General features: G+C 48.6%; 6 protein-coding genes across 10 annotated transcripts in view; 2 read left to right on the forward strand and 4 right to left on the reverse strand.

Annotated features, from left to right (window-relative positions):
- Positions 1 to 10,770, reverse strand: part of LOC126571155 (ATP-binding cassette sub-family G member 1) — a 14,296-nt gene extending 3,526 nt beyond the window's left edge. The window contains exons 1-2 of one of the 2 annotated variants that reach the window (XM_050229460.1): positions 10,432 to 10,770; positions 4,315 to 4,445 (exon numbers count right to left, since the gene is read on the reverse strand). In XM_050229460.1, the coding sequence (XP_050085417.1) occupies positions 4,315 to 4,445; positions 10,432 to 10,463 (163 nt within the window). In that variant the 5' untranslated portion in view covers positions 10,464 to 10,770. Of the gene's footprint in view, positions 1 to 4,314; positions 5,408 to 10,431 lie in introns of those variants that run through there. The other variant, XM_050229458.1, reaches the window with a different exon arrangement.
- A 1,056-nt stretch (positions 10,771 to 11,826) lies between these two features.
- Positions 11,827 to 12,873, reverse strand: LOC126571171 (uncharacterized). Of its 2 annotated transcripts, none has more exons than XM_050229486.1 (4): positions 12,720 to 12,873; positions 12,426 to 12,656; positions 12,210 to 12,363; positions 11,827 to 12,095 (listed from the first exon to the last, which is right to left on the reverse strand). In XM_050229486.1, exons 1-4 carry the CDS (start codon positions 12,792 to 12,794, stop codon positions 11,839 to 11,841), a joined length of 717 nt encoding a protein of 238 aa, XP_050085443.1. In that variant the 5' UTR covers positions 12,795 to 12,873; the 3' UTR covers positions 11,827 to 11,838. The 2 variants fall into 2 exon arrangements, with proteins under 2 accessions (XP_050085443.1, XP_050085442.1); XM_050229485.1 differs by having other exon boundaries at positions 11,827 to 12,140.
- A 320-nt stretch (positions 12,874 to 13,193) lies between these two features.
- LOC126571185 (mitochondrial fission 1 protein) lies at positions 13,194 to 14,496 on the reverse strand. Of its 2 annotated transcripts, none has more exons than XM_050229502.1 (3): positions 14,175 to 14,496; positions 13,935 to 14,069; positions 13,194 to 13,856 (listed from the first exon to the last, which is right to left on the reverse strand). In XM_050229502.1, exons 1-3 carry the CDS (start codon positions 14,217 to 14,219, stop codon positions 13,569 to 13,571), a joined length of 468 nt encoding a protein of 155 aa, XP_050085459.1. In that variant the 5' UTR covers positions 14,220 to 14,496; the 3' UTR covers positions 13,194 to 13,568. The 2 variants fall into 2 exon arrangements, with proteins under 2 accessions (XP_050085459.1, XP_050085460.1); XM_050229503.1 differs by having other exon boundaries at positions 13,935 to 14,048; positions 14,175 to 14,495.
- A 1,917-nt stretch (positions 14,497 to 16,413) lies between these two features.
- On the forward strand, positions 16,414 to 20,223 carry LOC126571166 (uricase). The gene is made up of 4 exons (XM_050229475.1): positions 16,414 to 16,571; positions 18,683 to 18,911; positions 18,978 to 19,256; positions 19,337 to 20,223. Exons 2-4 carry the CDS (start codon positions 18,701 to 18,703, stop codon positions 19,837 to 19,839), a joined length of 993 nt encoding a protein of 330 aa, XP_050085432.1. The 5' UTR covers positions 16,414 to 16,571; positions 18,683 to 18,700; the 3' UTR covers positions 19,840 to 20,223.
- Positions 20,224 to 21,173: 950 nt separating this feature from the next.
- LOC126571156 (uncharacterized) lies at positions 21,174 to 23,521 on the forward strand. Its single transcript, XM_050229461.1, has one exon. It carries the CDS (start codon positions 21,370 to 21,372, stop codon positions 23,470 to 23,472), a length of 2,103 nt encoding a protein of 700 aa, XP_050085418.1. The 5' UTR covers positions 21,174 to 21,369; the 3' UTR covers positions 23,473 to 23,521.
- Positions 23,522 to 24,524: 1,003 nt separating this feature from the next.
- The window catches only part of LOC126571164 (uncharacterized), a 4,032-nt gene continuing 1,056 nt past the window's right edge, over positions 24,525 to 27,500 (reverse strand). The window contains exons 2-4 of one of the 2 annotated variants that reach the window (XM_050229473.1): positions 26,548 to 27,049; positions 25,271 to 25,766; positions 24,525 to 25,128 (exon numbers count right to left, since the gene is read on the reverse strand). In XM_050229473.1, the coding sequence (XP_050085430.1) occupies positions 24,960 to 25,128; positions 25,271 to 25,766; positions 26,548 to 26,935 (1,053 nt within the window). In that variant the 5' untranslated portion in view covers positions 26,936 to 27,049 and the 3' untranslated portion in view covers positions 24,525 to 24,959. The remainder of the gene's footprint in view (positions 25,129 to 25,270; positions 25,767 to 26,547; positions 27,050 to 27,500) is intronic. The other variant, XM_050229472.1, reaches the window with a different exon arrangement.

Below are 27,500 nucleotides of genomic sequence, written 5' to 3' on the forward strand. Positions count from 1 at the left end.
ATGATAGTCCCGGCCGATGACCGTGAAATTTCATTTTAATTGTCACCAATCGACGAGAGACGAGTTGCAGGATTGGAGTTGGAATTTTTTACCGATTGGATTTTACCGTGGCTGGCTTAGATGATTACCGGGCGTAACCTTCCATTACTTGACTCAACGATGGTCAATTCCTGTTCGTTGCGAAGCAACTATCCAAGTGAGCTCATCCAAGAGGGGAAAAAACTCCCTCCTTTAATTGTGTGAAATACATCTAGAAGGCAGTTGCTTCGAGTTCATTGTTTCGAGTCTCGGCGCGTGAGGTGCTTGGCCAACCCCCTGGGTCCACATGGTCACGGTTGGCCACTTTCCCACATTCATAATGCAGCCCCAAACCGCAGTATTGATCTTTTCCAGCGAAACTCAACTCACCCCAACTCAAACCATCCCAAGGTTGCCTTAAAGATACCGCAGAGTGTGGCGCCTGAACGAGAAAATCTCAAAAAAACCCGCTTTTTCGCTAAGAAGAAAACAGGCTCGATTGTTTTATCAGTTGATAGGCCGACACCATCTGTATCGCAGGGCAAATCTTTCCCGTCGTTTGTTGGATCGTGCCCCCGTGCTTACCGCAATCCTTCTCGGGCAGAAATCTGATAACAACACGACGACCGCGTCGGTTCGAACAACATCCGATCGTATATCATATCGCGTTGCTTGCAAGAAATCTGAAGCAAAAGCTAGTTTAGCAACCGGCATCACACGGCAGTCGATCGACATTGGCATCTTCAGTTCTCGCTCTCTCGGTCTTGGCCAGCCATTACGTCATCGCGAAACCGCCGGTTTACTAATCCACCTCAGCAACTACCAAACAGTAGCATGGACGTCGCGCTTCGCCACCTTCTCTGTATGCTGCTCAAGGTCAGCGATTCCAGCGATCGCACACCGACGTTTATGGTGCTCGCGCATTCGTGGCGCCTTGTGTTGTGAATTTAAGCGAGAGAAAAAGAAAACTCCTCCAAAACATGGCCAGTGGACGAGTGTTTTAGAACCGGTTAGGCATTGTGGCACATTCGCACAAACGCCGAGACTGCTACCCCCTTTCAGCTGCCTGTTCTTTCCCGTTGTACCGTCGTCTACCTCTCTCTAACCTGTTCCTGTTGCAAATTATTCAACAACATGATGGCTCGAGATCATAGCGCGTTTTATGGGGGGATTCCCTCGGTGTGCGACGATGTTTCCTGTTTATAAGCCGAGTGATCATGTTAAAACGACGACAACATCCAACAGGGTTCTTTGCATTGCTGTGTTTGTCTTGTGTGAAGTAAATATGGCAAAAGGTCTCGCTATAATTGCTAAAACAATAAAACAGATTTCGAGGAAGGGAACTCGCATGACACGAAAGGTTTACACAAAGCCCATCACTCACGCTACTACCAACGGGTGCATTCAACATTCATATATTTATTTGAAATTCTACGTCGTAAAAGAAGCTAAATGAAGTATCAACAGCTTCCTATTTGTATCACGGAAGTGCAACTTCCAACAAACCGCCGCTCTACTTCCCACAATCAAACGGGACTGGTTAGGTGTGGCGTGCCTGCTGGCCGGTTGATTAGCGAACACACACCAGAGAAAAATTCCCAAATCATTGGGATAAATAATGAACACCCGAGCAATAATAGTAGACGCTCCTGTCGATCGTAGCTAATTAACTTTGAGCCGGAACCTGTGCGGCCATTTGCGGCGTGTGCAACTTATCGGAACAACATCTCTAGACACGGTATATTCCCCCGGAGAATCCAGATTGTTTGATAAAATTCTAATGTTGACCGGTACCGGTTAACAGTAACTATTAAATAATCATTATCCCGGTAGTAATGGGGAACGTACACCGTAATGTTTGTCTAATCACGTGATCGCCTGATATCGATTTTACCCGTTTGAAGCGCCATCATGAGGGAAAATGCTTGGTTAGGGGAGATGGACCTTCGCCGCTTTATGGTCATACGATTCGTGAAACATGAAAACGGCGTTCCCCATAACCAGCAGCAGCCTACGGAACGGACGAACAGCGGTGTACTGATGGGCTCACCGTGCGTCTTATCGCGTCCAGCAGATAAGGGTGGCATTGGAAACAAAGACGCGATACCCTCCCTCGCTAACCAATCGACAAATCGATCCGTTTCGATTTAAATGTGTGCTTGAAAGCTCGAACACAAGCTCGGTGGTTTAATGGTCCATCGCATTTGCATATAGCAGGTGAAATGCACTCAGCTAGACAAATGCTTTGTCGCGAGACAAACACCAAAGCAGACTTTGGAACACGCTCTTTGCGGAGCACGTAGCGCCATCCACCGACCCCAAACCATTACTCACATGACGTTCTCTGACAAGGCAGCATTGAGCTACGATGGCCTATGAACGTGTGTCATGCACAAAGAAAATATCAAATGAAAAGATCAGTTGCTGTGGAGGCGTACGCTACTGACTCATTCTATAGCGGACGCCAGAGAGTTGCTTTTGTTGAGTTGCCAAGCCGCACGCTAGTGAGTAAAAGTCAAAGTGGACTTCAAACCTCCTGGAACAGTTTCCCCTAGTCGTAGGTCAATGTCAGTAGTCGATCGAGGAGCGATCGCATTAAAACAGAACGTCAGCCTGGCGCTGCTCGTTAGGGAAAGAACGGAGTGCGATTGAAATGTTAATAACTTCTCGCGTAAGTAACACCTTAACACCACCAGCCGCGAGCGCGTGGAGTAATGATGCTCTTGCGTCAATGCACTATTGTGTTTGTCGAAGCGGACGGTTAAGCATTGAGGTTTCACAGGCTTGCATACGCACGGAACATGCGCTGCTCGGATGCGGGATCCGTGATCCGTACCCTTTTTGCAAAAGGAAAAAAAAAAACAATTTCCCTCCCCTCGGCGTTAGTCATTGCGGAGGGTCAGAGCGAACGAACCATGTCAAGGGTGTCTGGTAGGGCGTTTTACGGTTCACGGATTTCCAACTGGACACTACCTTTTGGGTGGCCTTTCAGTAATCAGCAACCGACGTCGTTTGATCGCTGATAGAGCCTCTGAAGCAACAGAGAACCTCGAAAACAGGACGTCACGTAACATTGTCGAAAAAGATTTGGAGAAAAGGCAAAGACCTGGCTAACAGCGCCATAAACGTGATCGTAAAGGTTGTTTGTCATTCGGACAAAACGCAATCCGCGTAGTGAGCACCACCACCTCGAGGGGAACATGGGCCTTTGGTTAATTAGAGGAGCGCAACGTGTGCAGCAGCACCAGTCGCGACCGAGCGGCACAAAAACCGGTCCGTCGTCGTCCGTGATGGATGATTAAAACGTACCTATTGGTCATCGTGCGTTAGCTTCTGACCCAGGACACGTGCGTGTCTTGATAGCGGCCATTCCAGTCTATCCGGTGCTGAACCATTTCTGGATTCGTTCTTGGATAGTAATCACCGATCACGTGTTCCGCTGTTCGAGCCTGCGAGAGGGCTAAGGTTAAGCGGATGTTTATTTCGATAGCGCGTGATTCCGGGATGCAACCTTGGACGGCGAGAGAGAGAGAGAGGGTTAAGATTCCAGACAACAGCGTACACGTCAGGAGCTGTTCTCTGTGTTCCATGCCAGACCGGGGGAGGGGTCAAGGCGTGATCGACACTTTCCAAGGCAGGTGAAGAGTTTTTCATCTTTATTTACCCTTCACCCGGTACTGACCTTTACTGAATCCATTATAAATTATCTTTCCGGCCGTTTAAAACACCTTGACAGCTCGGTTGCACTCGGAGCATGGCCCTGAGAAGAGAGTTTTCTTTTTCCATTAACCGCTGGCGATTAATAAAAAGCTGTTCCGGATCCCGAAGTGCAACGATAATTGGCTTGCTACGATCCGGTCGTCGCTTTTTTGCAGACATTATCAGGCTGCCTGTCGCTCGTGGTTGCAGACGAAGGCAAATAAACGCGACAAGCAAATCGCGCTGACGATGCTAAGTAATACAAAAAGACGCCCCTCCGCCCACCGGTTTGGTGGACAAAACCACCAACACAAAGGCCAAATCGACACATCTAGACGCAATACAGAAAGGGAGCGAAAAAGACACGCGTACTAGCGGCATGCTCCGGGACCTCTATTGATATGGACATAATCGAACATTCGACCTGTTCGATGCAAATAAACCGGAACGGGACCATAAGAGCGGATAAAGCAAAGCAGTCCCGTCCACTTGTGCTAACCGCGATCACCACAAAGAACACTCAAAGAAAGCTGTAGAAGAGTAGGCTTAAGCTGTTTGCGAATGTGTGCGCTGTGGCGTGTGTTGTTTTGTACTTACTGTTGCGACGTCCTTCCTTGACCCGGTAGGTAAGATTGTGGAAGGCCAGATCGACGGGTGGCCGGGTCGGCAGATGGGACAGCGTCTTCGGCTGCGACGGGACGATCTGCACCCGCACGGCGCCATTTTTCCTGTTGTTATCATCGAGCAGATTGTGAGTGACGCTGCAACTACCGCTCGCGGCCATCATATCGATTGCTTCCGCCATACTTTCGCCACACGCCTTTCGCTTTCGGTTCGTTCGTTTTACCCTTTTCACGCTTTTCACGCTCTAGAGACTAACCACCGCCCCCGGAGCTGGCGGCTGGCAAACCCTTCTTCTCTTCTTAATCAATCGCACGAAGTACACGCAAAGTAGGCGCACTAACAAGTATCATTGGCGAAAAAAAACTCGAAGCCAACTGCGATGATACGTATGACGCACGCACTGCCCTTTTTGATGATTACGCTGCGGATGATGGCGTTGTTTTGTTTATGTTTGACGATCACGATCGCACTCGCCAGTTGCTAGCGAGAGACAGAACTGGAGGCACCCAAGAGGCGGTGCAATTGCGCGTCGCGGCTAGCAATCTTTCATCCAGCCCGTGGCTGTAGATGCACTTTCGCTTCTACCGATTCGCTCTTCCTATACACAGACGGAAGCTGCAGCAGCTGCTGCTGCTGTTGGTGCTGATGCTGATGCTGTGGTTAACCTAACCAGGAAGTCGCGCACTCGCCTGTCACTTCGGTTACTTGCGCAACGAGCAACGAGCACCGAGGAGAGATCGAGTAACCTTCGCTTCCGGTTCGATAGCGTATCCTCTAGCACAGCCCGCTCGCTGGTACTGCCTCCTAGCACTACAACACCTTGGCACAAACTGGACTGAACTTCCGTATTCTAATGCGCGGCTACTGCTGGCGCAACTTGCTCACGCGCAGCTCGAACACGCACGGCCACCGTTTGGGTGTGATGATAGTCCTTTATCGCTTCGTGACACCCCCTCGTTTTGGTTTGCGGTGTGAACACACAGAGCACGGCCACGACGACCACGACGGCGAACGACGACGACGACGACGACGAGATCTGTGCTCCGCGGCGCTCCAACAATTATTGCTGATGGAGGCGCCGCCTTGGATGCGTTCGAGCCGCGGCCTGCTCGTTGTTGCGGACCGCCACGCGGCTGTGTGCGTGCGCGTGCTGGTAAAACCAATAAACATCGTCGGAAGGGAGGTGCGTGTCGAAGAGACACACGAACACAAACATCACCAGCCAACGGTGTGCGTTGTCACGGACACGCGCCTCGGGCGCTCTTCTTTGTTCGCTATCGCGAGCGAGCTATATCCATCGCGAGCCGCGCCAGCTGGTCACCCCTTTTTACACACGGTTTCAAGGACCGGAAAGAGGGGCGCAAAGGAGCGTCCCCTGTTCGGGTTGTATGCAACGCTCGCTCGGCTTGCAGGCAAACTGCGCGTTGCATGTGCAACAAGTGCATCCACGTGCACTGCATGCAACGGCAACCGCGAGAACGCATTCTCGATGCAGTTTTTCGATTTTTCTTCTCTCTTTTTCCGCCCAAGGCGTGACGCAGGTGTCGCATAACTTGTGTGAGCGTGTGTTAGATAAGCGGCAAGATAAGTGCGGACCACACACTTCGAAGCGAAGGGGGAATTCCTTCTAAAAGTAGATTAAATCAAAGTAGACTCCAGTAAAGAGCTCCATTTGCAGAACACTTCAGAAAGCAAATGTCACCTTTGGTATCGTTTCGGTCTGGCGCAAAAAACGCAAAGCAGATAAAAGCGAACTCCATTCGTGGTCGTGGTAATTCGTGAAATGTGCCTCGTCAGGCCGGTAAATTGAGTGCCACTCTGGAGGTGGCATGGGGGGTACACGTTGGACCAGGTCGCGATGGATGAATCATGCTGACTGATTGGATCCGGAATGCTCAAATATTAGCTCTTCTACGGCTTCAACGGTGGATAGGACAGCGAACGAAACAGCAGTAAACACCATCTGGAGTGTTGACCGTTTGTCTGCTCAATTGTCTTCCAAAAACAACAAACCCCGGATCATACTTTGCTTCATCGAGATTGTTCCTTCCGAGAAGGAGGATCTGCAAAGTCAAACCCAATCCAGACATGCACATCCAATAAATTTATGATGGCATGACGTAACCCCTCACACCGGGGACACAACAGGAACGACCACAACAGGACACTACATTGCACCGACAGTGCATCGAAGCCGACTGCTTCACGCCGATTCTTATCAATGCCAACCCCTTCTTCTTCTAGCTAAACCATTCAACTGCACTGTGTTGTCGCCACGACAACAGCCCGAACGGACTTTGGAGTGCGAATGGACTTTACACTGATAAGCCCGGCCGGCCGCGCGGCCCCGTCGACTGTTAGCGTCGAACAGTCAAACACCGGAGAGTCGCTTGAAATCAAATTCGCTCGCTTGGAAGGTGTTTCATTTGTGAACGGCGACGAATCGACGTTACCACGCTCCCCAAAAATGGCATTCGATCGGGCATTACTCGAGGGAATTTGTTGTTTTTGTGACACACGTTAAACACGTCGGTCAAGATTAGCTATTGGCGGGCCGGAAGAGCGCGCTAAGAAGAAGGTAGCAGGCTCTCGCTTCACACGGAACAACCTTGAAGTTCTTGGACCGCGTTATCTGGCGTCCGCGAAGCGATGCGTAGCTAAATATGCATGTTTTGGAAACAAACGGTAAGGCAAGATCAACAGCAGCGAGATTGAAGGATAATGAAAAGTTCCAACAAACTGGTCGGCGAGGATCGTTTGTAGAGACGTTTGTCCGGATATTTTTATAATTATCGTGTGATATGGCGTGAAACGAGTGAGTCAGCTGGCCCCTTCCTTGAAAACCACGTGCTACACGCTGAAGGTAATTTACAAGCTCAAATCCAAAACTGTCGCGATAGCGAATCGACGGAATTAACCTTGAAGCAATCCACATACCAAAGGCACCAAGGTAGATTCGAGATAACGATTTCCAATTTTTGATCTCCACCCCAAAAACGCTGCCAGACGAAAAATCTATGACGTAGCAGCCTAAAGCGAATGACCTTTGAGCGGTCCTGATAACGCACTGGGACTGGGCACTGAGTTTTAGAGTTGCGCGTCCAGCTGCTGCTGTTCAGTGCGCCGAAGGTCTCCACGATGAGCTAATCGCAAAGAACTAATAAATTAGCAGATCGTACAGGCAGATGACCTAGGCGGATGTCAAAACACACAGGCCCCGTCGAGCCGTCGGTCCGGTCTAGTTCATCTCACTTGAACCGCCTGGCGCGCTGAATCAATATTCAAATCAGCACCTACTCCGGAACGGTATTGACGTCAGCGAGGCTCGCACAAAGACACTCTGTTGCCAGCACTATAGTGCAGCACCACTACGCTATCAGTCGGACCCAAAAGGGCCAGTCGATGTCGAATGCGGCCATCGCTAAACCGCTCCACTCAAGTGTTGTTGCCCTTTGCCTAGCGTTGGCGACTTCAACGAGAGCCACTCTCTTATCAATCAAGTCTAGTGCGCGCCCGGGTGCGCGTTACTAGTGAAACGCTGTAAGTAGCTGACAAGAAGCTGCCTTTGCTTTGACCAGAAACGGGTTAACTGGTTAGCATTTCAAACGAACACGATTTCCTTCAAAGCCTCTCCACTAGAACGAACCACTACCACTTCCGGGAGTAACGTACAGCTGCTACTGCATTGCGATGTAACCAGCGCCAGTGCCCTTGTTGCGATTTCTATGACCTAGATCATGGAGCCCATCGGACTGTTCTATGCCACTGTTCTGTTGCTGATTAAGCTGAGACTGGGGCGCTGATCTGGCGGGAACGCCTCGATTGCTTGGCAAATGGTGCCACATTAACATATCGCTCCGCGTGATCCATAATCACATAATTCACCCTTCTAAGTGGCTCTCTTCTTGTGAACTCCGTTATCCACTCGACGTGAGCAGTCGTTCCGTTTCAAAATCTCCCCATTCGACCAGCTCAAAAGACATCAGCGATTGGAGAATAGCAGCATCACGGTTATGAAACTGCGCCGTCAAAACCCAAGGGTAACGATCGCTCACCTCCCGAAGGGGAACCCGTTTACGCGAGCAGACCCGCGGGCCAGATTAGGTCGACACTTTTCGCAAGTTTACCCGCTAGCGCCTCTCTCTCTCTCGTGCACGACGAGACGGTAAGAAGAGAGGGGTTTTAGAGACGGGTGGGTTAGAAGATGCCAAGTTTAAGTTTACACCGCCAGAACCCGCACCCCGCGAACTGGAGACAAGCCTTTAGCCGTACGATCGATGTTGTAACATCAACAGGCATGCATCTTGCTGCTGCTGCACGCTGCATGCTGCACGTTTGCTGTTGGAATGAACGAATGAGAGGCTTCTGTTCAAAGGGAGGTACGCGGGGATCACGGTTTCTAACGAGTTTCGACCGCACACGGTCAAATTCGCGTTCGCGAAAGGATTGCACGGGTTGAGACCGACCGACCGACCGGTTATGATGCCAGGCCAGGGGCTATGGTAGGAGGTAGAGTGCTGCTGCTTAGAAGTGGAATTTTGAAGGCCGACCAGTACAACCGCCGGTGCGTGGTCTGCGCGTCGAAGTGGCAACAAGCTGGGCTGGGTGGCGGGGGGGGGGGGGGGGCAGACACACACCAAACAGAACCGAACCGATCGGCAGTCAGGTTGTTTAGACTTTAGAGCCACTTAGAGCTCGAAACTAGCCGGGTCCGATGCACCGAAGCGAAGCGATTGCAGAGTTTGGCAGTTCGATAGAGTAGAACCTTACCGTAGCCTACTTCGGTGCAGGCTTTCAGTTTGTTCTCACGAGGCCAGCCCTCTGTGGCCATCGCACATTACGCGCTGGCTCTATCATTGCACAACGCCACAAACGGAACCTTGGTCTCGTCGGGCCATCAACGTCAACTTGTCCACCCTTTCGGACAGTCGTTGACAGTAATCCCGCATGAGGAACACGAGGTCTGTTTGAAAATGTTATCAAAACAGTTAACAGGTTCAAGTACTGTCCAGAGAACTCCTGGGCACCAGCAACAACAACTTCCTTCACGCATCACAGTTCTCTCGCGAGGGTTCCAAGCAGCAGAGGTGTGCAACCCTCACAATGGCCAAATAGGTACAAGACGCACGTGTGCAAGGCGAACCACTGACCGACACCACCATGACGCACTAATTGATACTTCGTTCCGTTACGAGTTGCATTAGATGCGTTGCAGTGCACTGCTTGCCCTTACGCATTCGATGTGAAGCGATCCGATGATCGAGAATGTTCTTCATGCTTTCAAACCCCTACGGTGTCGCATCGGTTAATTATGTTTCGCAAATCGAGACACGCATCACAGCGTGACGGTCAAATGGTGGCCACCGCAGAGGATCACATATTTGAGTGGCGGATTAAACATTAAACATTTGTACCAAGCATGAGCTTGCCAAGATCACCACGCATTCGCGACGTGATCATACTGGCATCGCCTAGATCGATAACACTGCCGCCGATTGGCCTGAGGTCAGCTGACAATGCGGAATACGATTAGCAGCCTGGAGATTGCCATAATTCCCGTCCGTATTTCGCGGCTACCAGGCACTCGAAGTTCAATGGCTGATAGGCGACGGAGGAGGCGAACCTCTCCAGTGTCCTAGGGAACCGGTTGCTTCGATTTCGCGTCTTCGAAAGCAAAGAATTCGCTGTCGAGCCGTGTCGAGCCTCTCGAGGCCAGCATGCAAGACCAGCCCTTTCTCAAATGTAGGTCACCGTCACCGTGATCAGCAACACCCTTGAATATTCCCTGTTGGCCCTTGATATACTTTCTGAAATTTCGTGAACACTGCAATTTCCAACATTGATTGATTGCCACTGCAATTGACCACCGCAAGTATGGCATCGTTTTATCGTGACGGCGCGAGTGAATCAACAACAAAGAAAAGTCAACAGTTTGCTAGCATGATGGCTACCGTGGTGTAGAGCATTCGATGGAAAAGCGAGGAAAAACGAACGAACTGTTTCCTGCGTATGTGTGCGGTTGTGTCGCGTGCACGATGACGTAATGGCACTGGCTCGATGAAGCCCACAGCGAAGCACCGGGAAACTTACATATTGTTCTTGAGCACGTATTCCTTATCCATGGTGTTGACGAGGGGACTCTCCGATGATAAAAAAAAAACACTATCTACTATCCACTGCACTACCAGGCAATGTTTTTTATCCGATCACAACCACGTTGCACGTTTCACAAAACCCCACCAACTATATGTTCTTATTTTAGCTCCATCCACATGAGCGGCAATTGAATGAATGGGTCACAGCGCGGCTACACCGATTTGAGATGCCGTGCGTGGATAGGACTTTCACCCTTTCGCCACGCCGTTACAACCGAACCGAAAAGACGATCCTCTCGGGTGCGGTAGCCGATGGAGAATGAAAAAGCTGTTGCCACGATGGGGTGGAGCACGGTACAGCAGCAGCACCTTTTTACCAACTCGACGATCGTCTCGCGATGGCCACTCGAGTTCCGATTGGGGATGGACAGCGAGGCGAAGCAAATAATACAAAAAAAAAACACCATGCACCAAGCATAAACGAGAGCGAGACAGAGAGAGCGAGAGATAGGGGCGAGCGAGTGACGATGTAAAAATCAAATGGCAAACGACCATTAGACCGAACGGCGAGCAGAGTGCTGCTTGATCACGAACCCCTCGACCCCGCAGGCGTAGAAGCGATAGAGAGCCGGTGGAGGTCGTCGAATCGGATGCTTGGCCTGCACCGGTGCGGCCGTGGGCAAGGTGGTGGGGTTCGCGGTGGTGTTTCTTTCCGATTTTCCACACCACAGTGAGTCTCACGCAAAGGTGACTTCCTTCGCGACACAGACACCGTAATCGTGACGAGTTCGAAGGGGTTGGGGATCGTGAGTTTTTATTTGAATTCAAAACGTTCCACGTGGGCATCGACCGATGAAAATGGAGACGCACTGTTCCGGCCATGTGAAACGGCCACGATCGTGGTAGTGGTGATCGCGATCGTGCTGTTGAACATAAACGAAAAAGAGGAAAAAAATGCCAAGGAAAGGAAGAAGCAAGCCGTTAGCTCATCCTCAACACGAACGAGACCACGATGGGGGGTTGAGCCAAGGGAAACAACTGCGAACACAAACTCGCCCCAAAACAGGGTAGAGAGGATTTTGTTTACATCGAAGCGGAATGCGTGTATCTGGGTTGCTGGCGAGTCGGTTGAGAATGTTTTTTAGTCTCTTCTGTATTTTCACCGATTTCATCTTAGAAGGCATGTGAAAAGAATTTGCAAAAATATTAAAATGAATTACGAATTTTATTGTGGCCAAGCTGGTTGTGAAACAGGATTGAACTTTGTTTAAACTGATGAGACTTGTGGCATTGAGCAATCAACTCACAATACCTTATCATCATTAAACACTGCGGAATGGCTAGCGACCTTACACCGACTTGATGCCATCGTGCACATCTATTGCTGAACTGTAGGCGCTGCTCAAATGGCCCAGCTGTAAGAATAGCGACTGTGCAGCGCGCGGAAATCATCCAGCAGCATGTTGGCCCCGCTGAACGGGGCCATTGGCAAGGGTATCGCGAGCTTCGGTTGGTGTTCCTTCCTGGTGTACTGCAGCTGGGTGGCAGGGTTATCTGGCAGCGGTGGCTTGAACGTCGGCGACCCTTCGGCCACCACCGGAGCCAGTGGATTGTCGCCAAACACGGCGATGTACTCTGGCGAGCGGACGATCTTCAAAACTTGAAACAAGGCCACCACGCACGCCCACAGGTAAAACAGGAGCACTGCAACGAGGTAATGATCAGGGTCTATGGCATTCCAGAGTGGCCAAGTTCTAATGCTTGCGCACTTACGCAACGAGAAACCTCCGGATATCGTGAGCGCTATCAGGTAGCCTACATTTATCGATTTTTTAATCACTATCATTCCAATCACGTGTGTAAGGGTAAGCGTAACCAGGCGCACCAGTTCAACCACGATGAACGGAACTAGCAGATAACGTTTCATCTACAAAAAAGCGAAGGGGAATGTTAATCGAACAGCAGGACGGTGGTGGTAGTTTGCCATACGTAAAATGCTCCCGCCATCATTGCTACACAGCAGGGCAGGTACAGTCCCATGGTGCTCATTATGATCACGAACGACAAATCCGGCTTCGTTTTGAACATTCGAATGAACCAAATGAAGATGGCATGCGGATTGTAGAGCTGCATATTGGCTTCGTAGTGAAGCGCCTCCGCCCGCAAGAACGACCCACTGCCCAATGCCGTCAGCATAATCATGGTGATGAGTGTTTCCAGCTGTTTCGGAAGAAACGTAATTAGTCACCGGAAACGACGGATTATCGTCCAGTCTTGTCTTACAATACAGCATCCTCCAACAATTATTGCACCTAACCGGACCGTGAGCCGGAAGCAGAACATTGTCGTCAGAGGCATGTTGCCACCGGGTGTGCTGAGGACTTACTAAGAACCAAAATCACAGTAGCAACAGGGACACGATTTGCATGTTGGACGGCAATTAGGCGACGGCTGCATTCTATCGTTTGGTCATTAGCCCGTAAACGGTTTTTCATGTTTGATTGATTGATAGGATAATGGACCTGTGGCTTTCGAGACACAGACAGGACACGATACGTTCTCCTTGATTAAAAATATATCTATATTTGGAATAATTTACTCAAAATCAATCTACACCGATTCACGAGAAGACGCATCCATCGCTGCATGTTCGAAGATAATTTAAATAATTCATCTGATACGTTGAGTCCATCCGCGAGGAAAAGGATAGCACGGTGGATACATTCTTACCTACTATCACACTAGCAAACATGCCGGTTCTGTTCATCAACGCGCCAGGATATACCATCCAGATTTATTTTTGTACACATTAACTTGGTGCGCATCTCTGCCACTGTGCTATCGTATTCGTTATCGAGGAAATAGGTGCACGCATAGTCTCCAAAGCAACCCGACTCTTATCACCACAGGACAACTGGAAAAGCATACATTTCGCTAGCTGTAGTGAACTGAACGTGCATTAGCTTAAGAACAATAAAACAAAACGCATAGATAATTGTGGCTAACCCATAAACCTAGATCAACTATCGCCCAGCTGCCCGTAGTTTTGTATAGCCACATCAAGCCAGAGAAAAGTAAACCCTCCCGATCGCACACCGTGCGCTCCGATCGGGCCAGGGTTTACTTGGATTTTCATTTCTTCAGCAAAGCCAGTCCCAGCCCCAGGATGCCTCCGACAACGAGAGCAGCTCCCGTGGCTTTGGCGACTCCTTTGATTCCTTCGATTTCCATGCGTTTCTTTACCATCTGCTCCAGCGCGATCACCTGCTGATTGTTGGGTTCAATCTCCAGGAAGGCTTGGGCGTGCTTCAGCGACTCCGAGTACTCCTGCAGTCTGGCGTGCCCGATAGCGAGATAGTACAGGTAGTCCCGCCGTCCTTCGGGGTGTTTGGCAAACAGATCCTCCAGCAACAGTATTCCCTGATGAAAGAAACATCACATTGAAGTGTACCGTTCCGTTCCGTTCCGGTCTTTGTTCCGCTTTCGTGGCAAACTTACTCGTTTCATGTCGCTTTTGAACTCGCTCCGAACCATACACCAGGCATATTCGAATTGCGTTGTCGTCGAAACCGGGCCCAGTCTCAGTTCTGCGTTGTACTTTTTCTCGAATTTCTGTAACAGATCGTAGTAACACTGAATCATAATTTATTCCCGTCGTGACTCAGATGCGTTGTGACGCAGGCAAAGAACGCTCCAGAAACCTTCGCCACCCCGCGGCTCGTAATCAACGAAACTCACCTCCAGCTCATCGCCCAGCACGTTGTCGTTCAGGATTTCCTCCATCGTACCGGAGAAATAACCAGCGGATTGGTTCTGAAGGCCGATATTACTAATTTCGGAGTGTTTTTCCGATTTTTGATGATGAAATATTGTGATGCGTTGCGGTTGGTTGTCGGTTGCACTTTCTCGGTCTACTTTTCCAACGGGAACCACCCCCGGAGTGCAGTTTGTTCTTCTAAACCACAGAATAGGTGAAAATGTGAAGAGTTTTCCACTTTTTACAGCGATTTTAGAGCACGGAACGCGTTTCCAATCTCGATCCGAAGTCCTAAGAAAACGACAAAAAAATCAAAACAAAATGAAGTGCTCACACTTCAACGATCATCACTGTAAATAAACGTTTATAAGGGGCGTACTGAAGCCGGGTTGCAGTTGAAATACTCTTGATTTTATTTTTGGAATAATTTCCAATTCCCGTCTTTTAGACTCGTGTTTTTAGAGTTTTCCGTGTTAATTAACCGCCCCCGAGCATCCGGTGCTTTTTCCGGACAGGAAATCGCTAAATCGTGGAAAACATTTCACGATATTCATGAGTGAAACATTTCAATCACGATGATAATTTGAAATGGACGTTAATCAACCGTTTCAGCACCATCGAAATTATAGTCACACTCTCATCCAACCAGTTAATTAAGTTCAACATAAAACAGCAACAAACTCAAACATAAATTCCAAAGATTACCCAACTATTCTACGGGTCCAAGTAAGGGTCCAATATAAGTTTTGTTTGGTCTACCTGTGCTTAGGCGCAGTCGCTCGTTTACCAGCAGGCATCATAAGCCAAACATAAACCACACATGAACCTCGCCGACGGTCCAAGTCCAGCTGGAACCGGGTGTATCCGCAATCTGTCCGATTCATCAATCGACTGTTGGGATGATCTTGTTATGTCTAAAACCATCAATTCGTAGCAGCTCGCGTTGCTTGCGTCAACTAACTAAACCCCCCGCGAACTACATTTACCGGGCCATTTCTTGGAAAAAGGCAATCGAAAGTGTTGCATCTGATCCACCTGATAAGCGCCAGTGCCCGTGGCGGTTATTCAAACATGCTCCGGACGGTCCGGGTGTTACACATGCTTTTGCTCCCACTGCCAGACAAGCCGGATTTATTCGTATGTTTTATTTAAAATTAATTGTTCTCGTGAACATTTGTTAATGACATTCATAGAAATCTGGACCAAGACGAGACACCATTCTTGTTCTGTGGCTCAAAGCGCCGGTTTTACCCCCGTTTTTAATGCCGCGACGCGTGGTGATAGTGAATCTTGTTATGACTAACCGGGTCAATCACAGTCACGTGAATGAAACCGACAAGTTTACCAGTTCCATAAGCAAGCGCAATAAATATGCTTCACACCATGATGCTAGGAGGACTTCTCTTCTTCTCACTCAACATTCTGGGATTCCCAAAGCTAATCAACAACCTTCTGATGACTCAAACACCTCCCCTTGCGTATTTTTGACTTGTTCCAAAATGTGCGCTCGCGTCGCAGATTCCGTTTTGTGGCAACGGAATTGTACCGAGGCGTAAACATCGTCGAATCGAATCGAAGGAATTCTAATCTTTTTTTGTTTGTTCTCGCTCTCCTCCTGCATCATCATTAGGTCAAGGAGACAAACCGACCGCCGATGCTGGGCCGACGCGCACTTGTCCGCAGCATCGAAACACAAACACGACAGCGACAGTAATTATACTTTTAATCATCGGTCAGTCGCCCGGCCGCCACACGGAGCGGCATTCACAGCATCAATCAATATGAGTCAGATATCGAACAAACACACTGCAGCGCGACACCTGGGATCAGAAGATTTATTACTTTGTATGACACAACCCCCCGGGTTGGAAATGCAACTCCGCTTCAGAGCAGCGCAGCTTAGAAACCGAACGAACGGAAAAATGGGAAATCGCGCCCGCCAGAACCAATACCAGAACACGGGCCGACGGCTGCGCTCGACGATTATCTCGCGAGAGCCTAGAGTCGCCCGGTGGAGGCGATCGTCGTTCCACACGAAGGAAGATGCTGAAGTCCACCCAAGAGGTCCATGCATCCGATACTACGACGAACGAACGGCCGTCATTTGTTTGTAGTTTGCGATTGTTTTCGTTCTGATCCGGCTAGGTCTGGCTTGGCTGCTGCTGCTGCTGCTGGATGCGTAAGCAAAATCGACGATGCTCTCGCGCTCGGCCACCATTTAAACGGTGTCCGCAGACGAGTGAGGTTCGGCCCCGAGCACAGTGCAAGGAAGAAAGCGCAATCGCCTACCAAGTGAACAACCGTGTGTTGTTTGTGTCTGTGGCCTAGACTCCAGGAGGAGAATTTATTTTTAACGTTACCAGCAAACCAGCTCATTTGTAAGTTCATTTACTTGATACCGTGCCATTGACTTTCGTGATAGTGATTGACAGTTTTCGTTGAGTAAATAGTAATCCAGAACTCTGTATTAGCATGTGACACTAAAATTCAATCTGCATTATCCCCCGGGGGAGCTGCAAAAGCGAAGAAACGAAAGGAGAACCAGCTAGGAAGAAATGTGCCGTTACCTCTTTTTCTCTCTCTCTCTGTGGTGTTTATTAATCGTGCCCAAAAATGGCGAACCGCTTCATGGATTCATGGAGAAACCGTTAGATATATTTCGGTTGGCGGGGGCACGAATACACAGCATGATTTGCCTGCATCCGCGGACGGTGTTCCAATTTCTTGGTCTTCTCGCCGCGTGGTCTGTAGCCTCCGCCAGGACCATGTAATCGTTATCACTGGGGCGCGTAATACACACGTCGAAGCTTCAAGGGCACGTGGAACGAGAATGAGAGAGCGATAGAGCGAACGGATAATTCGTTCATTGAATCACGATTAGGCGTGGTGTGATGACGTTTTTTTTTCTCCTTCGTTTTTAGTCGTCTCGCTGCGTAGTCTTATTACGTTTGTCTTTACGATGATAACCTTTCCCGAGCCATCGTGAAATGCGTTCTTTTGGGTCGTTAAATCAAGCAGCTACGAAACAATGAAAAAATATGTTTTTTTTAGATTCCTTCGGTGCCAGCGGGACTCGGTGCTACGTGACAACCAGCTGGTGTGCCGAAGCGTTATCAGTACGTAATACCGGCCCGATCATCTCGTGTATGCATTTTTTTGAATTCGTCATTTGATTGACAACCCCATTGTTCGGCGGGTGCAGTTTTTGCAAGCATTTCTCGCATTGCTAGCAGATGATGACAAAAAGGGGAGCATATCTATTTTTAGGCAGACAGATTGACACATGAATTGCGTCTGGGACCCTTTTTTCTTCTTTTGGTTTAATGTGGCCGACAGACACGTTTGATAAGATAGCCCCCACATCGACTGGACCGAAAATCGAGTGAAGATAATGAGCAGCTCCTCCTAATCTACGATGTTTTGTTCGGGTACACGCGGTCTCCTGCTGGACAAATATAGCGAGCATTGAACCGAACAGATTGTGTGCAAATTTGACAAACCAGTCAGGGGCCCCCTGTGGGGGCTGTTTAGTTAATGATCCCTGCCAGCAGCCAGAATGGTGTCAAGGATTTCAATATGGCTACAACAAGGTTCGTGTTAATCATGCTTTAATGAAATATGATCGTTCTGCGTGACGAATTGAGATAGTAGATGCTGGAAATACAAGTTTTAGGTGAATGGTATGCAGAAGAAAACGGCAAAAATAGGGAGAACCTTTTCAAGGAACGGTTATAATCATTCGATAACACGAAACGGGTATAAAAATGGAAAAAGAAGAATATAAACTATTTTTAGTAATGAGATAAGTCAGTCGATCAGGTACAGGTCTACAGGACTGATATGCAGAACCAACTATCTATCTACGGGATGTCCATTTCGCGAATAACACGAGTTGAATGCTGTGCGCATTCGCAACTGCTGGATGCTCCGTTGACTGATGTCCCCCCTTTTTGGGCATTGCGTGCTTCGATTTGTCTTCTGGTTGTACGCACTCCGAACGCGATACAAAGGGAGATGAGATCGCGCGATGTCAGCAACCGTCAATCACCACGCGTCAGAAATAAAAAACCGGTTCCTAGCGGTTCGTTCCTTATCATGACGATCACAGAACCATCAGCGCCAGCTTCAACATCGCTTATCTGTCGCTGAGCTGAGCTACGGGGCTGAGATGGGATGGGTCAACACAGAAGTGAATAAAGTGAGCAAAAAGGGACAACATAATGTAATGCAAACAACAATGCAACAGCGTCAAACCGGTTTATTTCGTTTGGTCTGGTGCACGATGATGCGTACAAATCAGAGAACTGCCCTGGTGTGGATCATTTAATCGTCAGCTGATGACGGGCTTCCAGGAATAACGACAACACGATCGCATTCGGAAACAAACAAACAAACAGCCGTGAAAGTTATTTAAACAGAGCTAAATCCCTTTTCCTAGCCCGTTTGCTTAATCTCTAACCTCGCATGACTTTGTCCGCCCGTATTACAGTTACGATCCCGCGGCAAGATGATGTCCAGAAAGCTGCTCGACGAAAGCAATGGCTACCAGCAGCAGCTGCTGGAGGGTGAGAACGCCCAGTTTCAGATCAGTAACTATGGTTACGGTAAGGACAGCGTGAAGGTGATGCACGTCGTCCGGAATGGACAGGTCCACTCGATAAAGGAGTTTGAGGTGGGCACCAAGCTGAAGCTCAGAAGCCAAAAGGATTATCTCGAAGGTAAGATGACCTCAGGTTCCATCGAAACATCTCAAATCTCATCACTGTATCTTCCGTTTGTTGCAGGTGACAACAGTGACATTGTGGCCACGGATTCGCAGAAGAACACCGTCTATCTGTTGGCCCGCAAGCACGGGCTAGAGTCGCCGGAAGAGTTTGGAATGCTGCTGTGTCATCACTTTCTGGACAAGTACTCACACGTCGAGGAGGTTTCGATTCACATCGAGGAGTATCCGTGGTCGCGGATTGGCTTCGGTACCGGTCCGTATAAAGATCTGCACAACCATGCCTTTGTCTTCACGCCGACTGCTCTCCGCTACACGGATGTGACGCAGAAGAGAACTGGTACGTGACCAGGCGGTAATTATGTTTAATGCTTCTGACCGCAAAGCCTAATTGCTTCTCTCGTTCTCTGACGATTACAGAACCTAAGCCAACGATCGTTAGCGGTTTGATGAACCTGCGCGTCCTCAAGACGACCCAGTCGGCATTCGTGAACTTCGTGGACGACGAGTACCGCTCACTGCCGGATCAGCACGATCGCATCTTCAGCACCGTTGTCCGCTCGTCCTGGCAATACTCAACCGCGACGGGCGTCGATTTCGATTACTGCTGGAACAAGGTGATGCAGTGCATTCTGAACAACTTTGCGGGCGATGCGGAGAAGGGCATCTTTTCGCCGAGTGTCCAGCATACGCTGTACCTGGCGGAGAAGCAGGTGCTCGAATTGGTGCCCCAAATTTCCTCGATCGACATGTCGATGCCCAACAAGCATTACTTCACGTTCGACTTCAGCAAGTTCCCCAAGGTCATCAAGGATCCGCAGCTGAAGGAGGAAACGGTTTACGTGCCGGTGGACAAACCGGCCGGTATCATCTACGCCCAGCTCGATCGGAAATCGGATCAGGCTGTCAAAAGTAAACTATAGACTTTCGAGACTGATGGGGACGGTTTCCGCTAGACCAGGCGGTCCCGGAGGGGGGTTTAGAGCTCTTTCTGTGTACTCGGGCGTGGCTCGGGGGAAGGGTTTCGGTTGGATCTTTTCGCTGACAAGGGGTTAATGGGGTGCGGGAGGTTTTGTTGACTGCAAACGAGCTATTCTCATCGTCAACCTGACACAGCCGGGAGAGAAAGGGGAGGGGGGTGGGAAGGAACCGAAGGAAGTGATCGAGTCTCTTATTTGATCTATTAATGACTTCACTCCACGCGTGTATAAGGTTCAGACGCTCGATAGATGCTCATCTTTTTGTTTTATGTATAAGTAAACGGTATGATAAATAAAGTTAATCCTAGATATGAAATTTAACATAAATGATCTCCGATTGTTCTTCTAGAATAGTTTTAATTATCTTCTTTTAGCTGATTTTTATTGGAATACATGGAATACGACATGATCACAAAATTAAACAAAGTATAATCAATGAAATGCTTCACTAAACCATCTTATTGGTTTTGGATGTTGTGTTGCTAATGGTTTAGGATTGCTTTCAGATGTTTCGTCCATTTGAATTTCTATTTTACATAATGCTTCACTGCGCATAAGCAAATGAAATCATGCGAAAAAAGCTTTAAAATCACACAACCGCTGGTCGTCTTTTAATGATTGGAATGTAGAAAAGAAGTAAGATAACGTAAAAGATTCTTAGCGATTACATAAAACACAGATTACTAAACGTTATTACTTCGGTTGAAAAGGGACCACCAACGGAGATTGAGTGTTTTAAAAGCTAGCTCAAATTGACTCATCGATGAGTCTCTCGGGGATCATCTGAGCTTGCTCCATTGTTTTGAAGGGAAGTGCTGTGGACGTCGTGTTACTGAATGATCCCTCTGCTAGGTCCCATCGCAACGCACCTAATGTAACTTAAGGGTTATGCGAACCATACGGCGTACCAACGAACGCAAACACCGCACTCTCGCCATCGTCACGTTTCGTCATCGTTATCCGCCAGCCCAACCCACAGCATACCATCCACCCCAGGGGACCGGAAGTGACACAACGAACGGACAGAAAGGACGCGCGAGCGCCAACGTTTTTCGAGTAAACGCCAAAAGACAAACGTTAAAGTCAACAAGTAGGCTTTAACTTCGAACCCTATCCGTCGCGCACCATTCTGTGGCAACAGAAAATGGTAGGGATCCCCCCTTGCGACGACGACTCACAATCGCCACAAACGTATGCCGATACTCATTAAAATATTGATGGAAGCTCAAAAGTTGACCGCTTATCCGCCAGTACGATCAGTCTCCGGTTGACTCTCGCCCTCGACGGCGGTCGGTACTTCAGGAAGAAAGCGAAATTATCAGGTTTAGGCAGCAAAAAGGCAGCGTTTTATTCGCACAAAAGTTTCTCCAGTCAGTGCAGTTTTCTGCTAAGGACACGTGTGCGTAGTGATGAGAAAAGTTTGAGCGGAAAAGAAGGAGGAACTTTCACGCGACTCGCGCGAGTGATTAAAAGATGGCAAAGCTAATCACAATCTCAATTATGAAGTTGGCGGTTTTAACTGGTCTGCTAAAATTGTCCTTTGCGACCACGATGGGTCTGCAGCTGGGCAGTGATGAGAATGGCATATCGTCCGGTGCAACTAGTCGACCTCCAGCGTACTTTGAGATGATCAACGACTACGATCGAGCAGAGGAAGGAAGCAGCAGCAACAGCGGGGAGTTAGTGCCCGTACCGTACGGGCCCCTTGCCCAAACCAGCGATCGGCGGAGTGTCGTCGAGTGCGGTGGAGTGTACAAGCGGTTACAGAGTGAAATCCGTTCGCCCGGTTATCCCGATGGCTATCAGACGCTTCTGCACTGCGAGTACACCTTCAAGTCACCGTTCGTGTGCAGCAGTCAGTATCATTTTCAGTTTCTGGACTTTTCTCTCGAACCATCGCGTAACTGCAGCAAGGATAGGCTCGTCATTGGCGAGGAGGAAGTGCTCTGTGGCACGGTTATCGGTTCGAAGCTGTACGATGCTCCCGGTGGTCTGTTGAGGATGAAGTTCGTCACGGATGGATGGCGTTCGGAGCGTGGATTCCGGATACTGGTCACTAGGCAACCGTGCAGCGATGACAACGAGGCGGAAGAGTCCTCCACGGCCTACACCGTTTTTAGTACGATTCAGGTGGCGGAGGAAGGGACGGAATCGAGCGGGGAAGAGACAACAACCGTTGAGCCGGAGGGCGGGCACCATCGGAAGGTAGTGAGCAGTCGGCAGGACATTCCGCCGGAGTTTAATCCCGGTGGCAATGGATATCTGCCTCCTCCGACGATGCAACCGACTTATCCAACGCCGGGCTATCCGACTCCGATGAATCCTTCTCCCCCTCTGGGTTATCCGTGTCCGGCACCATGTTTGTTCCCTTCGTGGGGCTGTTCGTCACCAAACTACCCTCCGCGAGTTCCCTGCGATCCAAGATATCAGACATGTCCACCGCTGTTCCCTGGATATCCTTCGTATCCTCAGCAACCATCACCGAGCTACCCTTCGTATCCACAGCAACCACAACCATCGTATCCTTCCTACCCTCAGCAACCCTCTTATCCTTCGTTTCCTCAATTCCCGGGATGCACCGGAAATCCTTGTGTCCCAGGGACGCAATATCCGACCCCGTACTACCCCGGCTATCCACAGCAACCTGGCACAGAAGGAACCAACTCGATCGGTGGACCACCGCCCGGTTTCGAACCAGTTAAATCCGAATCAGAGGCCGAGTTTCCGGAACCCACAACCGAACGAGCGCCGCGTGAACCCGAACCACAGAGCCAAGTTTCGTTCGTCCCTGGGCTCGGTCCATCGGCCTGCTGCCGGAACGCGTTCAGTCAACGGAGATTCTATCTGGCCAGTGCCAATTTCCCGTCACAGTTCACAACCAACCAGGACTGTGTGGTGCAGATACAGCGTCACTCACCCTTCGTTTGCCGTTTGGTGATCCATTTCAAGTTCTTCGCATTCGGTAACGATCAATTCCCGGCCTGTCCCGGTGGGTTTGTCGAGATCGATGGGCGACGCATTTGTGGATGCCGAACGGGGCAAACCTATCGGACGGTGGACTTTGGTCCGTACGCTTCCAAAACGATTCGCATTCACTCCGATGCTGGGCGGTTTCCCGGTGTGCAAGGATTTCTGCTCGACATCTACCAGGAAGAGTGTCAACAGGGAGGTCCTTTGAAGCGTAGCGATGAGGATCGTTTAGTTCAGCGGCATGTGCCACCGGTGGGGGAAAGGTATGAGATGGGTCGTGTGGAAGGAAGAGTACTACACGTTCCCGTGAAGACAGTGGAGACAACCAACAGTACGACCACTCGGCAGACGACACATCAGTACTACTTCTACGATATGAACGATGCACAGCCAGTACAGAAGCCCCAGGAGCCAGTAGGTGCCGGAACGTTCCTGACGCCAGTATACCAGCGACCTGGCGCTGGTTTGGAGAAGTTTGTTCAACCTGGCTACGCTCCGCCGCAGCTTGTCGGTGGTGGTGGCAATCGATGCGTGTTCACGACAGCTGATTGGTTACGTCTGAAGCTTGACTGGCTGTGGATCTTTAAGCCCGTTTGCTTGGTTTAATTAAGGGTTTGGAGCACGTTGGAGTGAATGTAATTGTAACACGATAAGAAGATGAATAAATGAGTGAAATCCTTTTACTATACATACTGTAGTTGATGATTTGCTTTGGTTTTTTGCGTTTTGCCAACGCTACAAAACTTTCTCCATTATCAGTGACAATAGCATAACACAAACACTTTTTTCTTTCTTTATTCTCTTTGCTACTTGTTGAGCATCGCGACATAAATTATAATTCGGGTGATCGTTGACAACGGCGATGTCCGGGTTCGTCAAACAATCGCTTACTCAGATGAATGACTTGAATGCGTGGTCGAAAAAAATCTCACGCAATCTCAAGCATACGTCGCATGAAAGTGAAACAATTATCAACGGAAAGAAACACAATGAAGCGATGGACGGGCCCACCAAACCGAAAAGTGAAACGTGACACACGAAAGCACTGGACAAGCATAGGGATCCCGGAACAACGCGACCCCAAACCGCTAGGAATCTTACTCCGTTGTTCCGTGTTTACTGAATGCAATCCCCAGCGAGTAGCGGGTATGACATCACGGTGCGACAGTAAGTCAAGGTCGCGGATTCCATTTATGGTTGATGCTCTATTTGAGATGCTTAAAGTGACGCCATGGCCCATCGCTTCCGTTCAGCAATGAATCAATTCAATTAATGGAGCCAAACATTGACGGAGCAAACAATTGCAGCCAGCATTATGGCCCAAAACAATTCATAAGCATAACCTTGATGCATCAGGACGAAATCTCCAGTAATAAGCAAGCTTTCTAAATTTCACTATCAAAACATACGGATAGAAATTTTTAATATGTTCTCTAACATAATTGTCAACCCTTTTCCAATGCTGAATCATAGTTTCTCGAACTCAAAGTCATCTAAACATTTTTTATTTGATTTTATTGTTTGACTTGTGCACTTTTAAACATTCTTACATTGTTTGCATTCTTGCTTATTTCATTGATGATTGTTTATTTGATTCATTAATCAACTGTTCCATCTTAATATTCTACGAAAACGATTTCATAAGTTTCATTCTTGATTACATCGTTTAGGTCTTTGGTTTTACAAGATTCGACTGACAATCTCCCGATCTCCTGGCTGGGTGCCGGTGATCGGAATTTTGAGCATATCGCTGCCGTTGGAAGGGACAATTACACATGTAACACTGCACGTACTTCTTACTGATATCGTACAGACGTACAACATTTGTATAATGGGCTTAAGATAAGCTTAAACCCGCTCTGATGCTTTGAGCACAGCATTTCCACCCAGGGCCCATCGTATATGTCATTAGCTTTAAGGAACCACCTAGAAAAGTCTCGCTATCGAATAAAAATGTCACCCAATGGAATGAAAAAGGAAAACTAATTTTGTAGCAATTCTCACATTCCAACAACGGACCCACGGGAGCCAAAGGTTATTGCCGACCGAGGGGCTTGCCGTTCGTTCGTTCCGGTGTTCCCTCACGTGCCACCTTAACCCAGGAAGCGAATGTTGGTGAAGATGGCCCTTGCTGGACGCTTTCGGTTGCAGAAACTAATCGTCTTCTGCTGGTGGTTGCCGTTTCGGTTCTCGTGTAGCCCGATAAGCAGCTTAAACACGTCATCGCGACTGGGAACGCAAAGAAACCGGGCATCATCGTACCTGAGGGAGGAAGAAGAAAACAAAACACATGGCAGGACAAGGGCTTTGGACGTCATCCGCAGCGCTCTGGACGTCGCTTGATTACAACATTCAATTAAGAACCGCAACCCAACCCAAAGGTAAACAGCATTTCGTCACTTACGGTCGATTGCGTGCGTTTTGTCGCTTCCAGGGATAGCCACGATTGTACCGCCCGGATCGCTTACCACCGTTGGGTGTGAACAGATGCGTCACGTCGTCGTCTTCGTCGTCGTCCTCCTCGGCTTCTAGCCCGGTACCGGCCGCATCCTCAACGTACACAATCGGCAGTGGCCCTTCCGGCAACTCAGTCAACAGCTTCGTCAGTAGATTCGATTTGGTTTCGATGTCTTCCTCTTGCTTGATGCGTTCCAATTGCTCGCGAATCAAATCAATGCTCTCCACCGCACGGTCTCGCCTACCATCGTCCTTTACCACCACCGATTGTACGTCATTGTCCTGTTCGTCCAACGTCAATTCTCTCGGTGGGAGTCGGTGGTTGGTTCTCAGGATCTGTAGAAGCATCGGATTGTCACTGCTTTCCTTGGACGGTGATTGGTCCAGGGAAGATGGTATTTCTAATGAGTCCAGCAGTGGTCGTCCCTCGTGGTCGACGAAATCTGGAATAGGAAAACCATCCAAACGATTAGCAAGGCCGAGTGGAACAGTTTAGAAAGCGATAAAGGTTCTCTGGAGGTGTAGATGCCTATTAAATGTGTAGTTCTCGAGGGAACAATGAAGTGAGGTGTGAATTGTTTGTAGAACAATATTTCTGTTCAAATATAGAAAACAGATTCACACCGTAGGCGTTGCCAGCGTGACAAGGGTCATCGGGCGTCATCTATTTTTGGACGGTATGACGGGATGAAACTTTCCGATCCCAAAATATTCATCTACTATCTGATGTGAGGTATCAAGCGGTGGATAGCAATCGACAGAAAGGACACGAGGAACACATCTCAATCATGTTTGACGTAATTTTGCGCTACACGTGGCAGTGACTATTAATTATGCTCGACCTACTTTGATCCTCCTGCAAAAAACTTTCAACATCACATCAACGAATGAATTTTCATTTCGAAGTCGCTAGTGCGGAAATTGAGGATCTAATATCAGTTTCAATTTAAATAAACCACCTCCGCACAAGCGCGTAGAGTAGAAAAATGCAATTTATCATAGCAGTGCTGGCTAACAAGCTTATTCTGTCCGTGGAACGGTGGTCAACCGAGGTGTAACCGGTCTCTAATTTCACATAATGCCCTTAACGTTATAACGTAAAGAAAATATGAGAGCCATTGCCGCTTCCAGTGAAAGTTATACTAACCGACGACACCCGGTGGGCTACTACTGCTGGCGAATGTGACAAATTGGAAGAGAATAAATCTAATTTCAATCACTTACTATCTTCAACGCCGATATCATCCATGTGGATGACCGGTATCGGTGGTACTTGCAGTGCTGCTGGTGGATTTTTCCTTTGATCTGTCTGCCAGCGTGGGTGTAGTGGGAGTGATTCCACCACTGTTGGAATAAATGACTGTTGGTACGATGGGGCCTGTTGACTAAATGCTAGTCCACGGTGAGCCGATGAAATGCCGTTTCCATACGATCCTGGAGTCGATTTGGAATGTTTTTGGCCGTACGGTGTTTGCGGTGAGCGGAAAGGGGGATCTAATGGGTTCCGAGCAGAGTGCAGGAGATCTACATTGTAGCACCAAACCATCGTTGAGAGCTTGGAGTATTGAAATAGCAGCAAATACACTGCGGCACTGCCGATGATGCGTGTCATTATGCTGCTGTGATGATTCGAATCCTGGATTTGAACAATTGCACTAACAACAGTATGCCGTACACTTCTTGAGAACACTGATCTGTAAGAACTGATAAAAGCACACTAGAATAACTTGAAGAATATTTTTTTGTCCTTGCTGTTCAATGTTAAATTAATTGCTGCATTAAATTTCACTTTAAGCATTCAGCGAATGATAAACCGACGGACACAACTAACCCTCTATCTATGCTATCCCCCCTCTACCTTCTGTGGCTTACTGGCGTTAAAGTAATATTTATTTTGCGTGAATTTTGATCATCTGTTATCATTCACTATACTCCTTCTCGGGTCTATGACCCGCTACTATTGCCGCACGAACCTACACAAAGGAATTGCGTCATTGGCTATGTCGTCAATTAATTAACCAGATCGTTAATACCGACAGACGTTTCACCTTAACATTTATCGGCCCTTGCTGGTAATGGTACCAGAACTGGCATTATCATTTATAACCGTCTTGAAGCTCCTACTACAAACAGCTATGAACCACAAAAAGAATTTATTTACACATTTTTCTCTTCTC

Source organism: Anopheles aquasalis, chromosome 2 (assembly GCF_943734665.1).
Source record: "Anopheles aquasalis chromosome 2, idAnoAquaMG_Q_19, whole genome shotgun sequence".
NCBI lineage: Eukaryota > Metazoa > Arthropoda > Insecta > Diptera > Culicidae > Anopheles > Anopheles aquasalis.

Bases quoted from the DNA above. Each gene is read 5' to 3' on its own strand.
- LOC126571171 (XM_050229485.1), bottom strand. From the start codon at position 12,794: ATGCCTCTGACGACAATGTTCTGCTTCCGGCTCACGGTCCGGTTAGGT. The intron at 12,657-12,719 runs GTAAGACAAGAC...CTTCCGAAACAG, and splicing joins TTGTTGGAGGATGCTGTATT to CTGGAAACACTCATCACCAT. The intron at 12,141-12,209 runs GTAAGTGCGCAA...ACCTCGTTGCAG, and splicing joins ATCCGGAGGTTTCTCGTTGC to TGCTCCTGTTTTACCTGTGG.
- LOC126571185 (XM_050229502.1), bottom strand. From the start codon at position 14,219: ATGGAGGAAATCCTGAACGACAACGTGCTGGGCGATGAGCTGGAG. The intron at 14,070-14,174 runs GTGAGTTTCGTT...ATTATGATTCAG, and splicing joins TGCTGGGCGATGAGCTGGAG to TGTTACTACGATCTGTTACA. The intron at 13,857-13,934 runs GTAAGTTTGCCA...TTCTTTCATCAG, and splicing joins TCAAAAGCGACATGAAACGA to GGAATACTGTTGCTGGAGGA.
- LOC126571166 (XM_050229475.1), top strand. From the start codon at position 18,701: ATGATGTCCAGAAAGCTGCTCGACGAAAGCAATGGCTACCAGCAGCAG. The intron at 18,912-18,977 runs GTAAGATGACCT...CGTTTGTTGCAG, and splicing joins CCAAAAGGATTATCTCGAAG to GTGACAACAGTGACATTGTG. The intron at 19,257-19,336 runs GTACGTGACCAG...TGACGATTACAG, and splicing joins TGTGACGCAGAAGAGAACTG to AACCTAAGCCAACGATCGTT.
- LOC126571156 (XM_050229461.1), top strand. From the start codon at position 21,370: ATGGCAAAGCTAATCACAATCTCAATTATGAAGTTGGCGGTTTTAACT.